The 13,962-nt window shown below is 37.6% G+C and overlaps 1 protein-coding gene across 1 annotated transcript in view; it reads right to left on the reverse strand.

The window, feature by feature from the left end:
- Positions 1 to 13,962, reverse strand: part of PIGK (phosphatidylinositol glycan anchor biosynthesis class K) — a 65,156-nt gene that overhangs the window by 47,245 nt on the left and 3,949 nt on the right. The window contains exons 5-10 of the mRNA XM_017743461.1: positions 11,833 to 11,974; positions 10,486 to 10,597; positions 10,044 to 10,140; positions 9,582 to 9,699; positions 8,722 to 8,832; positions 4,040 to 4,212 (exon numbers count right to left, since the gene is read on the reverse strand). Coding sequence (XP_017598950.1) covers positions 4,040 to 4,212; positions 8,722 to 8,832; positions 9,582 to 9,699; positions 10,044 to 10,140; positions 10,486 to 10,597; positions 11,833 to 11,974 — 753 coding nt within the window. The remainder of the gene's footprint in view (positions 1 to 4,039; positions 4,213 to 8,721; positions 8,833 to 9,581; positions 9,700 to 10,043; positions 10,141 to 10,485; positions 10,598 to 11,832; positions 11,975 to 13,962) is intronic.

Here is a 13,962-nt window from a genome sequence, read left to right on the forward strand (position 1 = left end):
CGGGGCCCTGCCCGAGCCGCGGAGTGCGGGACAGCCCCAGCGCCGCCACTGCTCCTGCCAAGCCAAGGAACCGGGAGGCTGTCCGGCGACGTGAGCTGGCAGAATTAGTCCTAAAAGTGACTTATGAAACTTGAAATAACTACAAATATGTTGCACCTCGTACAGACTGAACGGGGATCTCGCAACAAACCCTGGCACTCTTTATTTTAAGGAAAGCCCACTGAGCTGAACAGCATCTACTTGCCAAACAAACAAATTACCTATTGGTTCATAAACTGGATCCCCCAAGGCTTCAGGACCACACAAGAGCACCTTTAATTCTTAAGCACATCAAATTGAAAATAGCTGGTGGAAAAGAAGAAAGGACAGGAAAGAGACACCAACACACGCACACACATGAAATAGATTGAGAGAACATTAGCTAGTAATATTCTCCAAATGAACCAATTACTCATAATTAGGAGGAATGCTTGTGTAACAGGCTAACACAAGTGGCCAATTTATTTATTTTTAGGAAAATAGTCATTGCTAGTAGTATCACAATTCTTCATAACAGAAGTATTAAATACAAAGCCTAATTCTCAACAGCAATGAAACTAGGATGGTTTTATGTGATGCTGCCTTTAATTCACTTCTTACAACCCTCAAGGGAAATATTCATCCTAATTTTTACCAACACTTTCTGCTGATACAGATCTTTTCCTCATGACAAGAACTGAAAAGGAGAAAGTGTTCCAGCTAGCTGTAGAGTTACAATCCAAGTTTAAGAGACACACTCCTAATTTATTACATGTTCTAAACCCTGCAAGGCTCCTCCTCCAAAGATGCAGGATTTCTTCTACTCCTTAATGTTGACTTTTTGCACTTCCATGGGGATTTAGACAAAACATAACCATCTGAAGCCTCAGAACCCCTAGACTGTCAGATTTTCTGCTAAAATTGGCAGCTACAGATCCAGTCAGGACTGAGGCAGCTGCAAGCCCTTTGAAGTGAATACAGCTTAGACTGAAACTGCTATGAAGAAAGGAAACAGCAGAGGAATCTTCTCTTTATTTTTTAAAGCTTTTACTCGCAAATATTCACCTACCACTACGTGGATAGAAAGAAAGCCTGTTCTCTTGGTTAATTAGTAGTTGTTCTCTATATGAGTCTCAGCCCAAGCCAGAGGAAACTTCAAAGGCCTCACTTGTCAAGCGTCTCGGCATGAGCTCCACGTGAAGCTGCCAGTTCTGATCTGGTTGCACAGCTATGGCTCACGCTGGGCTTGTGAGCAGATCTGTACAACCAAGTAATTGCTAAGCAATTGTGCAACAAAAGAACAAACTTCTATTGAAAAGATTTGGCAAAGTCACAGCAGTGGGCAAGATGAGAACTGGAACAGTCTGCCAGCACTACAATCCTGATACATGCTCATGCCTCACATGACAGCATCTTCTTTATCCATAATCTGTGTAATCAGTGGTTCACCTCTTTTGTTCATTTGGCTTTTAATGTCCTTATCTGCACGTGTGACACCTGCAGCTTTGAAACAAACAAATCAGATCTAACTCAGACTACTTAGGACTGTGTCAGAGTTGAGGTTTGGATTTCATTTTCTGGTTATGCTCTGTAACACAAACATTCTGTAACATTCTACTGCCACCAGGATGTAAAAGGAGAAGAAAAAAGGTATCAAGCTAACGTTGAGGGAAGACTAAACAGAGGCCATGACTCATAAAGGAATGAAGCCACGAGACTTCATCAAATATTAAACCAGTAACATCTTCACACTCAGTAACCAATACAAATTTTAATGTACTAGTAGCATATACTTGTGATCTACCAAATACTTCTTGGTAAATACTTCTTATAAACTCTTAAGGACTCAAGTTCAATTCTTACTACTTTCTTCTGCTTCATCAGGGCTTTTAAAACAATGTTGGGCATGAAAAAGGTTAGTCATAACTAATTTGGAAGGATTATTTCACTTTCAATAAGCTTGATTTAGTTCTCTCCCAATGAAACAAAAAGGAATAAACCAGGCTGTGATAGCCCCATCTTTCCCCAGCTGTTTTACTTGAGAGTGCCAACAGTTGTCACATTCCCAAAAGGCACAGAATGGTTTAACTGGTACTAAGAAGGTTAAGAATATTCTTTCATTCAGGAATCATTCTTACATTAATTTGGGACAATCAGTGGTAGTACCCATTCAAAAATCATGTAATTTTTGTTTTGCCTTCTCAACATGCTCAGAAATAGATGTGTGTAATGTTCATAATAGTCTTTTAAAAAAACCCAGAGTAACTAGTTCTTGTAGATCAGATGCTCCAAAACTGCATTTTTAAAAAGCATTAACATTTTCATTTAATAAATTCACTTCAAGCTGTAATTCTTAAATTTGTTGTAGCTAAACAGAGCTGTCATGCCAAGAAGTACTGACCTCAGAATTCTGTTTAAGGAATTTATTAAGGACTCCACATCACTGTCTATTACAAGCTCTACAACTTTTCAGTACTTTTTTCACAATCTCCATACTTTCTCCTCCATTAAAAACATATTGTCTATAAACTCTTTCCAAATGGTAACAAGACACTGAGAACTTAAGTACTTTTTAAAAAAATTGTAAAAAGGAGAACTATTCAGCTATCAAACCAGCATGCCCCCATCCCTTCCAATTTCACAGACTTAAGTGAAATTACCATGATAATATAATACAGATTTCATTAAATATCAGAACATTTCATAAGGATAATATTTCTCGCTGTGCATGAGTGTCCATTTCTCAACATGCTTCTATGAGTCCAGTCCAGTAGTGTCAGGCACCAAAATCCCTCCACTACTGGCACCAAACTAACACACACACACAAAAAAGCTGAAAATTCCAGCCATTCACTTCCTGTTTCAGAATGGTAAAGTCCTTCAAAATCTACTTCTCCTTTCAATTGTCCACAAATTAGAAACCCACATAGGTAAGTTTTCATGGTTTTTGACTAGCAAAATGTCTGTTACTTGCCAAGAGCTTTTTTTATTCTTCAGTGAAAAAACAAATTTAGTGTCACTAAGTATTGTTCTGTACTAAGGAATCACAAAATTAGCTTTCGATGTATATGGTATGTACTAATGCATATGATCCAGATATACATACAGTATGAAGGTAAAATACAAAATATGCTAAACCTTGTAGGGTATTTATAATTACAAGGACCAGAGTTACTGTTATCTTTAAAATAAATAAAACTGCTATCCATTAGCTTGAGCAACAGTAAACAAGGCAGACAAGAATTTACATAAATTTATGTGTTGAAAAGTATTTAGTCCCTGACATAGCACAATATTTCAATCCTTTGTTTCCCCCTCCTACAGGGCAGTATCATCAAGCACAAAAGACACAACAGAAACAGAAGTACAATGTTAAATAAACCCTACAGAACAAGCACATCTTCCTTTACATCTTCCCAATAGGTGGCAACACAATCCCAAAAATACAAAGAAGTTTATACTTCTTTCTTCATGCACAAAGTAACGGAAGCCCTGTTACAACTTCAATCAATGAACTTGCACCAGTAATTTCAATCAAATGAATCACTGCATCTCAGGAACAGAAATTCTCAGGACAGTATAATGCCAAAGGCCAGAGAATTCAAAGAACTCAAACAAAGGATTTATAGAAAGCTAATTGTTATCGAACACCTAACTAATGGCTTATACCCAGAGCTTATCTGGGGGGGCAAACTACCATAAGCAGGAATTTCAGTAACAAAATATTTGAGCATTAAAGAAGAAATGTCAAGGAAGAAAGAAGATTCTAAACTACTTTTGTTGTTGATATCCACACCTTGGTCTTAAGCAGCATTTATTTACAAGCGTGAGGAAAGGAATGGGTACTTTTAAACAATGTTTTCAGCTGACAACTTTATCACAGTAGGAGGTCCATACTAACTCCCTGATTCCTTGTAAGAAATGACAGAAAATCAGAGTTCTTTTTCCTTGGAAGTCACACAACTACTTTGCTTTTGTGGCACAAAGCTATACAAATCAAGTCTAAATAATGACTACTTACTTGCTTTCAAATCCAGCCACGTCCTGGTCCAAGGAAACCGTCTCTGTGGTGATCTCCACCTTCCTGACACTGCCAAAAAAGTCTGTAATCAGAACATTCTGAGGGTCGCGCTGGAACAGGTCCGTTCGGTGCCCAGGGGTGGAAACACACAAGCTTTTTGGACAGACCTGAAACTGCAAACCAAGATGAACAATCACATCCTGTCCCTCATTCATCAACAGTCTCTACACACGCCTTCCAAAACAAAACTACTGTTAAAATAAAAGATAAATGACACATGTAACTTGCATTAATTTCAGTACAAGCTCCATAGCTGAAAAAAATGGTTGAACAAACACATTAAAATGCATAAACATCTTGATTATGCATTTCTGAAAACCTTTTTCCTTACAAGGCCACTTGAGTTTAGAAATGCTCCTGTGAAAGACAACCATCAATTACGTCTAACTGACAAATGCACAAATATATTTCTGAATATAGACACAGCAATGCTGCTATAACCTTCCAGAAGTCACAAGTAGGCATAAATTCTTCATATTTACCAAAGGGAGGCATGCAAAATTAAACAAGCTTTGATAAGTAGCTATGTTGAAGGCTTCATAAAGAAGCAAGAATCTACATTTTGACTGAAAATCAAAAAGAAAAATCCATAAGTCTTGTTTCTAGTTTACAGCCTAAGAATTAATGCAGAATTAGGATCTTCAAGTATCAAAGGTGCTTTATTTACATTAAGTTCACAGACATCCTGTGACATGTACAAATTAACTATAAACCGTATTAATTATTTTACCCATGTATTTTGTCTACATAGCAGATCCCCTATACCCCGCACACACTGCAACACCTGAAAGACAAAACCAGCACTAACAAAAGCAGATGGAACAGTGACAGATTTGTTGCAGCATTTAGAACACTTGACAAGACAGGAAGCCTATTAAGTAACAAGTTTGTTATGTACCCAACAGACACTCAAGGCAATACAAATGCATTTTGGACACAAAGCCATTTTGCACAAGTCCTACCACACTTGCCACAACAGAGACCACCTGGTAACAGCACAGGTTATGTGAGTTCTTCACATTCCAGCCACCAGAACATTTAACACAAGAGGTTTAATACAGGACTAAGAATGCCACACTCCACGTGGGTGCTCGTCTTAATCTTAAATTCTCAAAATGATTTTCACAAACAGGTCCATCAGCCACAGGATCTAGAGCTCATATGTTTATATTACATCATGGGTCAGCTCTTAGAAGGTTGCATTCTTATGACAAAACCACAGGTCTTAATCAGCTCAGTGCAGATGCAACTTGAATTATCCCAGATTATGACTGACAAAACCTGTGTTTCGGGCCATACTTCCCAGCAGAAATTTTGGGCTCAGCCTGACACAAAATGCACAGGCTTTTGTTGCTTTGGACAATAGAGCCCTACATTACAAAAAGTTTCCCAGAGAGGAACCAATCTACCTGGCTTTTCTTCATAAGAGGACAGATTCTATCTCCCCATTCCTCCCTTTTGCCCTATTCCAGTTTCTCTTTGATCCCTTTTTATCTTAAGCCTGTAAGCATATGGCATTAGGCTGCTTGTCCAGGGAGACCTCAGCTCACTTTCACCTTTACCTGAAGCATACAAGCACACAGAGACACTGAGCTCTTTTTTTAACGCTCCCAACTCTCCTGTTGGCTGCTATCACACAGCTGCTAAAGAAAAGACAGGGCAAATCAAATCCTTGTTATCCTCCCTGTGGTGAAAATGGACTAGACTCATCAGCATCACGCTTCCCATAGAAAAGCCATTTGTTAATGCACACAAACCCTCTAAAGTTTCCATTTTCACCAAAATGCTGTCAATTTTCTCCAGCTCTGCTCCAATTAAGGGCACAAACATAAAAACTAAGTCTCTGAAGTAAACTATAAAAAGTAAGCATTTGTTTTAATCCCACTATTTGAAGCATAAATTTATGCTGCAGTTATACAAGTAAGTCTCTCTGCCAAGGTTTTGAGAGTCCAAAAAAACCGCATCAGCACTGAAAGTGGGAAACTGACACTGCACCCAACTAATTCTAACCTGTCCTGCAACAGTTTACTACCACAACATGTATGAATTTGAACAAAAATATGCAATGGCAGTGAGAAGAAGACTTCAGTGTTAAAAACCTACCCATCCACTACCACTGTGAGAAAGGATTGCAAACCAATTATACCACAGCAGACTAACACTAATAACCGAAGTCTTCTAACAAAAAAAGGAGAAGGCAAACACTGGGTAAGTTAAACACATTTTTTCCTAGATCAATTTTTCCATATTTTTTAAAACTTTTTTTCAAACAGAGCTAAACAACTCCCCCAATTTTGTTATCTTGACTTTTCTTAACAACAATTTAGCTATTTCATGACAAATGACACCTCATTTAGAAATTTATTTGAATCTTATTTTTAAAGTTCAAATGTGTGACATTTCAATGTAGTCTTTATTTTCAGGGAATTGTGATCAAACCTAAAGTCAGTCATTTGCACAGCTTATGCGATCCCTTAGCAACACAGATGGAACAGGTGGGGAGTAGGTGGAGTGGATTATGAAAAATGATGTCTCATTCTTTACAGGAATGCAATATCCAAATCTTAGGTGGATGTGAAGAGAAGCTGTTTCAAGAGTGGTTAGAGAAAAGTAAAGAGGTAACGGGATACAAGTAGTATAACGAACATACAGTACTCCAAAAAGAGAAGACATTTGACATATCAGAGGATCAAACAACTAAAGATCATTTAATTTTAAAGCGAGGTAGTGAGTAACGTAAGTTACCCTGATCTTGGAAAGCATTAATTTAAAAAGTCAGAGTTGTATAAGCAGTAGGTCTTTGTTCTTAAGCCAGCTAACACTAACAATGTATTCCAGTGCCAGAGTACCTCCTGTAACTGCTGGCAAAAAATAGGTTTATCTCCTTACCATGAACTAACCATATGTCACTTTGGAACTCTTAGATGAAGCCTTGAAAAGCACCCACTCAAAGTCAAGTGGTCACATTTGCTGAAATGTGTGCAATACATGATCACACAAAGGTCTGCATTGGAAGAGACCTTAAAGATCATCTAGTTACACTTTCCTGCCAAGGGCAGGGACACTTCCCCCAAGACCAGGCCTCAAAGTCCCATCCAGCCTGGCCTTGAACAAATTATCACAAATCATGATATATTTGGGTCCCTGCTCCTCCACTCCCTGAGCAACAATCAGCAGATCGATATATGATGACTTAAATGATGTAAGGAATTTACTAGCATGGATAACTTTCCTCAGCTCTCCCTGACTATTTGGCATATAAGCAAAAACACAGTCAGGTGTCTTCTCCTAAGAGTTCAAAAAGTAAACTACTTGGCCAGCTAAAAAATTTCTACACTTTTCACAATAATCAGATTAACATTCTGCTGGCCAGACCAGCTATACCACTTCCCAGAGAGTGTCTTACACAGTAGAAAGCACTGTTCCTTTTTATGACCTTTTATTATTAACACAAATTAAATTTCTGGTTTACAGTGACATTTGAATGAACAGGCTAGACAAAGATACTTAATCAATAAAGAACTTGCATATTTTTCTTTATCAAGATTTATTTTAAAGTTGTCTATATCCCATAATTAGAAGATATTAAATTATAGGACAGAATTTCATTCCCATAGAAGTAAAAGAACCTTGAATCTTAGCCACTGAATCAATTCTGTTATCAACATAAAATCTGCCAAGTGTGGGCTGTTTAGAGTGAATTCTAGCATACATGCAGCAGTCAGGCTAACACCATCCTCTGTAGACAGAGGGTGGCATAAAACTTTTGGGCAGCTGCTCCTTTTACAGAAATGAATATATGACAATGTGTTCTGTATGTGGTGGCTCTTAGATCACTGATGTGGCACAGCAGGATTTACAGGTACAAGGTACCAAAGTATAATGTATGACTACAAAGAAACTAGCATTGAAACAGGTATAAAGGGTTAAGAGAGCAAATAAAATACAGTTACTTTTTATGTCACCTCACCAGTGTATACATCTCACTGCTAGAGAGGCATTTTCATAAATTTTGTCACATGTTATCTGGTTGGCTTCTTCTTTTCCTTCTGCTTCGTACCTGAGATCTACAATAATGTTTGCCTCAGCTATAATTAAGTCCAAACACTGATGGATTTGGACATATCTTGCTCTGGAATCTAAGCAAATATACAGATAAATCAGTCTCTGCAGGCATTTTTAAGTGCACAGTTAGAATTTTAACTGTTTAATCACCTTTGCAAAACACCACCAATGCCTGCTTTTCCACATCTGCGAAGTGTCTGCTATCCATTAAGCTGGTTTTAGAAGCTTCCTACTAAAATTTTTCATGTGCAAATGCTTCATTCTATTAAAATGAATATTTAATGAATACTTTATTATTTTTTCAATGAAAAATACAAAATCTGGCTAATTTTGGTTAATTTTTTCTGTAGCCAGCAAAGCACTTTCAAACGAGGACAATCCTTGAAGTGTTACACAACTACATTTAACAATGGCAAAAAACCCCTCCCTCCAAAGCTGCTTCCAAGAGAAACAGCAGGAGCATAAAAAGCATTTGAAGAACCCTACAGACAAAATAGATTAGTTTTGGAACTATTAAATGCATTAGCATGTTCATGTATGTTGAGTATTCTACTTACTAGGTCATTCATATTTGTCTGACTGGCAGGATGAATTTCTTCCAAGAACTCTAACACATAGAACGTGTATCTGTCCATGAGATGAACGCCAATCCCCAGGTCAGGCTGATGCTTTAAAACAACACACAGCAGTTATTGGGCACTTGCAGGAGAGAACTCAGTATTCAGGAGAGGGAACAGAATGCAATAACATGTTACAAAAGTTATGCATAATTTTTTTTGTTCTTAGGCAAATTATGCAAAGAAAATAGCTAGCTGTGAAGAAACCTACTCCTGATACGCTGAACGATGCAGTTTATCTATAAACTGTATCCTGGTAGTATCTGTGTTTCCCAAAAAGCAGGGAACCATTTCTGAATGGTCCAGCATGGATTTGTGGACTTTGAAAACAGGGCCGGGAGAGCCAGTGTATCTTACAGCAGTGCAGGGGTTCAGGTAATCCTGACTTGCTGCTTCTGGTCTAGCTGGGATCTCTCCTACTGCTCTTTCTGTAATTCAGCTGGGATATAATTACAGCACGTGAAAGTTACTGTTTTGTTTTCTTTTATATCAAGTGTAGTAAGTCCTAATTGAATACTCCTCACACTCATCTCTGAGCAGTCTTCCCATAAGATTCCTTGCTATCCTATGCAATGCATAAACTGGTCACCAAGGACAGAAATCCATTGTTAGCCTGGTTCTTTGGGACAGCACACAAAAACAAGCAGGAACGGTACACTTACAAGTTTTGTCAAACCCACACTAAATACCTTATACATTCAGCAATTAGAAGGGAAATTTTTAGTTAAAAGTCAGTAGGAATTGTGCTTTTAACTAAGGCATTCTGAAAATTGTCTTCAGGATCACATAAATCTACTTACTGATAAAGAATCTTCTCCTACTTGGCTGCTAGCCAAGGCCATTATATTGGGTGAATAAAACCGTTCATACATGGATGCTCCTTGACAAGTATCAATAATAAACAACAATTCATTGTACCTGAAAGAAATAAAACAGCCTCCTTACCCATTTCTGCTTAAACACCATATACATACTTTGCGTTTTAGTTACCAGGGCAGCTGCTCAGAACCTAAGAACAGGAGCTCACCCTGATCAGTTTTAAGATGCCAGTTTGGCCAAAGCAATACATTTGAGCAGCTCTAACTGCAGGAAGCTGAAAGCAAAAACTAAAATTCTGCTTTCTGAATGCAAACTCTTGCACAGCTTTAGGGACAACAAACAGTATCACTGCTGCAGGTAAGCAAGGCCAACCAGTAAGACACACTTAAAGAGTATGTTCAGGATATTCAGTATTCAATATCTAAATGATGCTTATTTCTTACCTCCTTTTCTGCCACATTTGTTCAAAGGCATCAGCAAGTTCTACATTTGTAATTTCTTCAGAATCTTGAAATTTTAGGAAACCATTTCCACCATGGCCTGACAGAAAAATCGGAAGTTAGGCAAGCATGTAGGTTAAAGGAAGATATTCAACCCGGTTGATCATTTTTCTAAAACAAGGTAAACACAATTCTCTTTCTCCAGAGAGAGTCCAGCAAAATAAAATATTAGTACAGTAAGCACAGTACACATACACCATTTTAACTGGAAACAACACTGCCCTAGTACTGCTTTACAGGCATTTTTTCTTAATTAGTATGACACGCTAAAACCAGAAAAAAATCTTTTGGTCGATCCTTTTGTTCATTTGGACTACTGATGCTTTCAACAAACCCATCCAACTGAGCAAGCATCAATAAATTGTACACAGAAACCTGCAATTACCTGTCATGTATATTAGAATATTGCTTCTGTCATCAGAAAGAAGACGTTTAGATCGTGGTGTGCTTGGTGGGATTCTTCCCGTTAAAACACGCAAGAAATTTTCAACAGTAACCTATGAATAGAAGCATAAAGTAATTTTTTTTAAGATAAAAGTACTGATCAGCTTTTGGCTGGGTTACAGAAATTAAATAATGGAACACTAAAATATGCAGGGTATCTAACCAGACATAGTATGGCATGGTATAAACTGCATAAACAGATATTTTCTGTGTAAGGTTTTACTTCAGGTTAAGAATCATGTGGCAGCTTTTACTTTATTCCACTAACATCAGCCTGTTGCTTAATTATATCCAGTAAGTCTACCACCATTATAATTTTAATACATTTACATTTATCTAAAAACCCGTCAGCATATAGCTTCATTGTGCCAAAGCTGCTCCTGTACTCACAAAATGCTCCAATGTTAGTGTGTGTTACCATGGAAAAACAAAAGTTTAAATTCCCTCTGCAACTCAGGAAAGAAAAAACAAGATTAATTCAATTACATAAGTCTGAGTGATCAGATAAGCTCCATCTGAATGGTGACTGCAGACATCCTATAAAACACCATCTCCTCTTTAAGTACACGTACACTGCTCAAATGCCAGCAACAAATCCATACTCAGGAAAAAATATGATTAAAAGAATGTAGCTCTATTCCAGTTCTGTGTCTTCACTTCCTTGTATAATGCTTCAGAGAAATAAAACATCCACTATATACTTAAATGCAATCCAATAAACCTTTAGCAATAATTCTACAGCACTACTAAATCAAGAAACTGATGTGTAATTTTATCTCAACTGGTAAAGACACTGCCTGGTATGAAGGAATATTACATGAAAAGAAAGGTGACGGAATGCAGATTTTTATACAGTAATTGCTTTCCACTAATGATTAGGTTATGGCTTTTCTTTTATTTTAAGATCATATGCTTAAGATTAGGAATTTAAGTAAATTTACCTAATAAACAATTCACTTGCACACCAAAATTTTCACAGTAATTTTTGTGTTGGCAAGATGAGACACTGAACAGTCATTCCCAAAGAAATTTCCGTAATATGATTCTCCTCCATTATTTAAAATAGGCAGTATACTAAACATGTTTCTAGTATAATAACTTCAAATACAAACTCAAATATCAAGGAGGGGAGGGGTATGCATTTTAAACTCATCAGCTGATAATAAAAGCCCTGCCCAAAACCAGTAATATGAACAGAAAGACTTTCTCAGACTTCACAGATGCTGCATAAATCTTTAAACCAACACTAAAAAATAAAGACCCAGTGTTTTAATTAAAGCACAGTTACCTCATAACTTCTATAATCCACTTCCACATCATCTCCATAGACATTTAGCTCCATGTTTTTATGACTAAACACAGTAGCTGGTTTGGGATTTCTGGGATTACATGCCATATCATCTGCCAGCATCAAGACAATGTGACTATGGAAAATAAGAAAAAAAACATTTCAGCCATTCTACTTTCACATAACAGTCAAAGAGAAATTAGAACAACACTGTTCAACAATTACGACAATAGCTCAAACCCCTCCAAAACAACCAACCCCAAGAATCATGATAAATGTTTATTTTTAAGATGTGATTCCAGGCTCGCTCTCTCTCTCTCTCTCTCTAGATCTTCTCCAATGTCTTGGAGAGTATTCTTGACTGTAATCTAAAGCATTGCTGGCTTTTTGAGATTAATTCCAAATCTTTGGATATGGATAAGAAATGGATCTTGCTACTGAACAACAGAAATCTCAGTCACACCGTAGTTCTTGCAGCATTTCTAAAACCGACACCTGTTTTGACTTTAATGGCGAAGACAGATGCAAAGCAGATGAAAGCTCTCAGGTAAGGGCAGGACTAGTGACAGAGTTTCGGAGGCAGTGCCAAGGGCACCTGTGCTTCAAAAGCTGCACAGGAGAGAGAACAGCTGCTTCTGAATGACATGTGCAAGCACAAAAGGCATCTTTGTATGCCTTTCAGCCCACAGCACTTCTGCAATGCATTCCCTTGGATTTATAACCTCAAAATCCATCTAAAAATTGAGTTTCAAAATCCTCTCTTTCAAAAACCAGAAAGTCACTCCTTTTTTTCTTTTTTTTTCTTTTTTTATATAATAAACACAGGGAGCAGGATGATGCTGCCATTGCACTCATAGTTTGTGGATACAAAACTACAGCTAGCAAGAATTTCTCTTGCTCCTTTCCGTGAGATACTTTTCTCTCTCACAGAAGATGTTAGCAGAGTTCTATAAACTATGAACACCTGCGACCTTGTAGAACTATGTTTATGGTACAGTAGAAAAATATTTTGACAATGGATGTTTTAGGATTATAGCCAATCCACCCAGGGGGTGGCTGATCCTTTGTCCAACTAGACTACGAAGAAAAAAGTATATTAAAGAGTTTGTAAAATGATTAAATAAATCAATCTTGCTGCACAATTCCTGCCTGCTGGATCTCTCTCCTCTCCTCCCTACGGCTGCAGGATACAGTAACAATAGTTGAGTGGGAGCTAACTGGGGACTCCAATTGTCCACTTTTGGACTTGGACAAAAAAAATGCTATACAAATTTAATCCCCCAGAATATGCATTTTTCAGTGATGAAGCAGGCCACACTTCTTTAGGCACACATGCTGGAGAAACTACCAGTCCTCTAAATTACATTAAAAACCAGGACCACCAGGAATTCCATAGGAGCCTATGGTACATAGAGCCTATTACACAACCGTCAGTGGTGCCTTAAATTCACTTCCACAGTTCTGACAGAAGTAAATTACATTCTGGAGCAGCTGGATGGAACTGTGCCAACACCCCTTGAAGTTCCGGTAGGAACACAAAGAAAAGACACTTCAGAACCTTCCTACTCCTGTTGTCAAAGAAGAGATACTGTTCTAACCCTTGTGCTGTCACTAGAGCTAAAACACAATTTGTATGGACAAAAAACCTGATTTCTCTAAAAAAAAAAATCACACAAAATGGATTTTTTCAAGGCAACTGAAAATATATAGAAGTTGCTCTGTTCAGAGCCTTTAAAGATTCAGTATAGTTACAGATGTGGAAGCCTTACATCTCAGTACAGTCACAGCTACCAACATCTCCACACTGAAAGGAAATTAAAGTACAGCAAGACTCAACTCTCACAGCAGTGCTGTCACTGCTGAATGCAATTAGGAATTTTCACATTACACTTTCACCAATTTGCTAAGTGGTACATTTTAGTGGCCAGATCTAATTAGCCAGCTCCAAGTGGAAATTTTATTATGTAACATGTTGCTTTTCCTTTTGAACAACATTGCTGCACTTTTCACCACATTGATGTGATTGCATTCTTCCTTTTTACTTTTATCCAGTTAAACTGGGAAGATAAATGTATTTCTACATTGCTTCAGACAGTATGAGAACTTTAACAGCACATTTGCAAGGAATTG

Source organism: Corvus brachyrhynchos, unplaced genomic scaffold, assembly GCF_000691975.1.
Source record: "Corvus brachyrhynchos isolate BGI_N302 unplaced genomic scaffold, ASM69197v1 scaffold48, whole genome shotgun sequence".
Classification (NCBI taxonomy): domain Eukaryota; kingdom Metazoa; phylum Chordata; class Aves; order Passeriformes; family Corvidae; genus Corvus; species Corvus brachyrhynchos.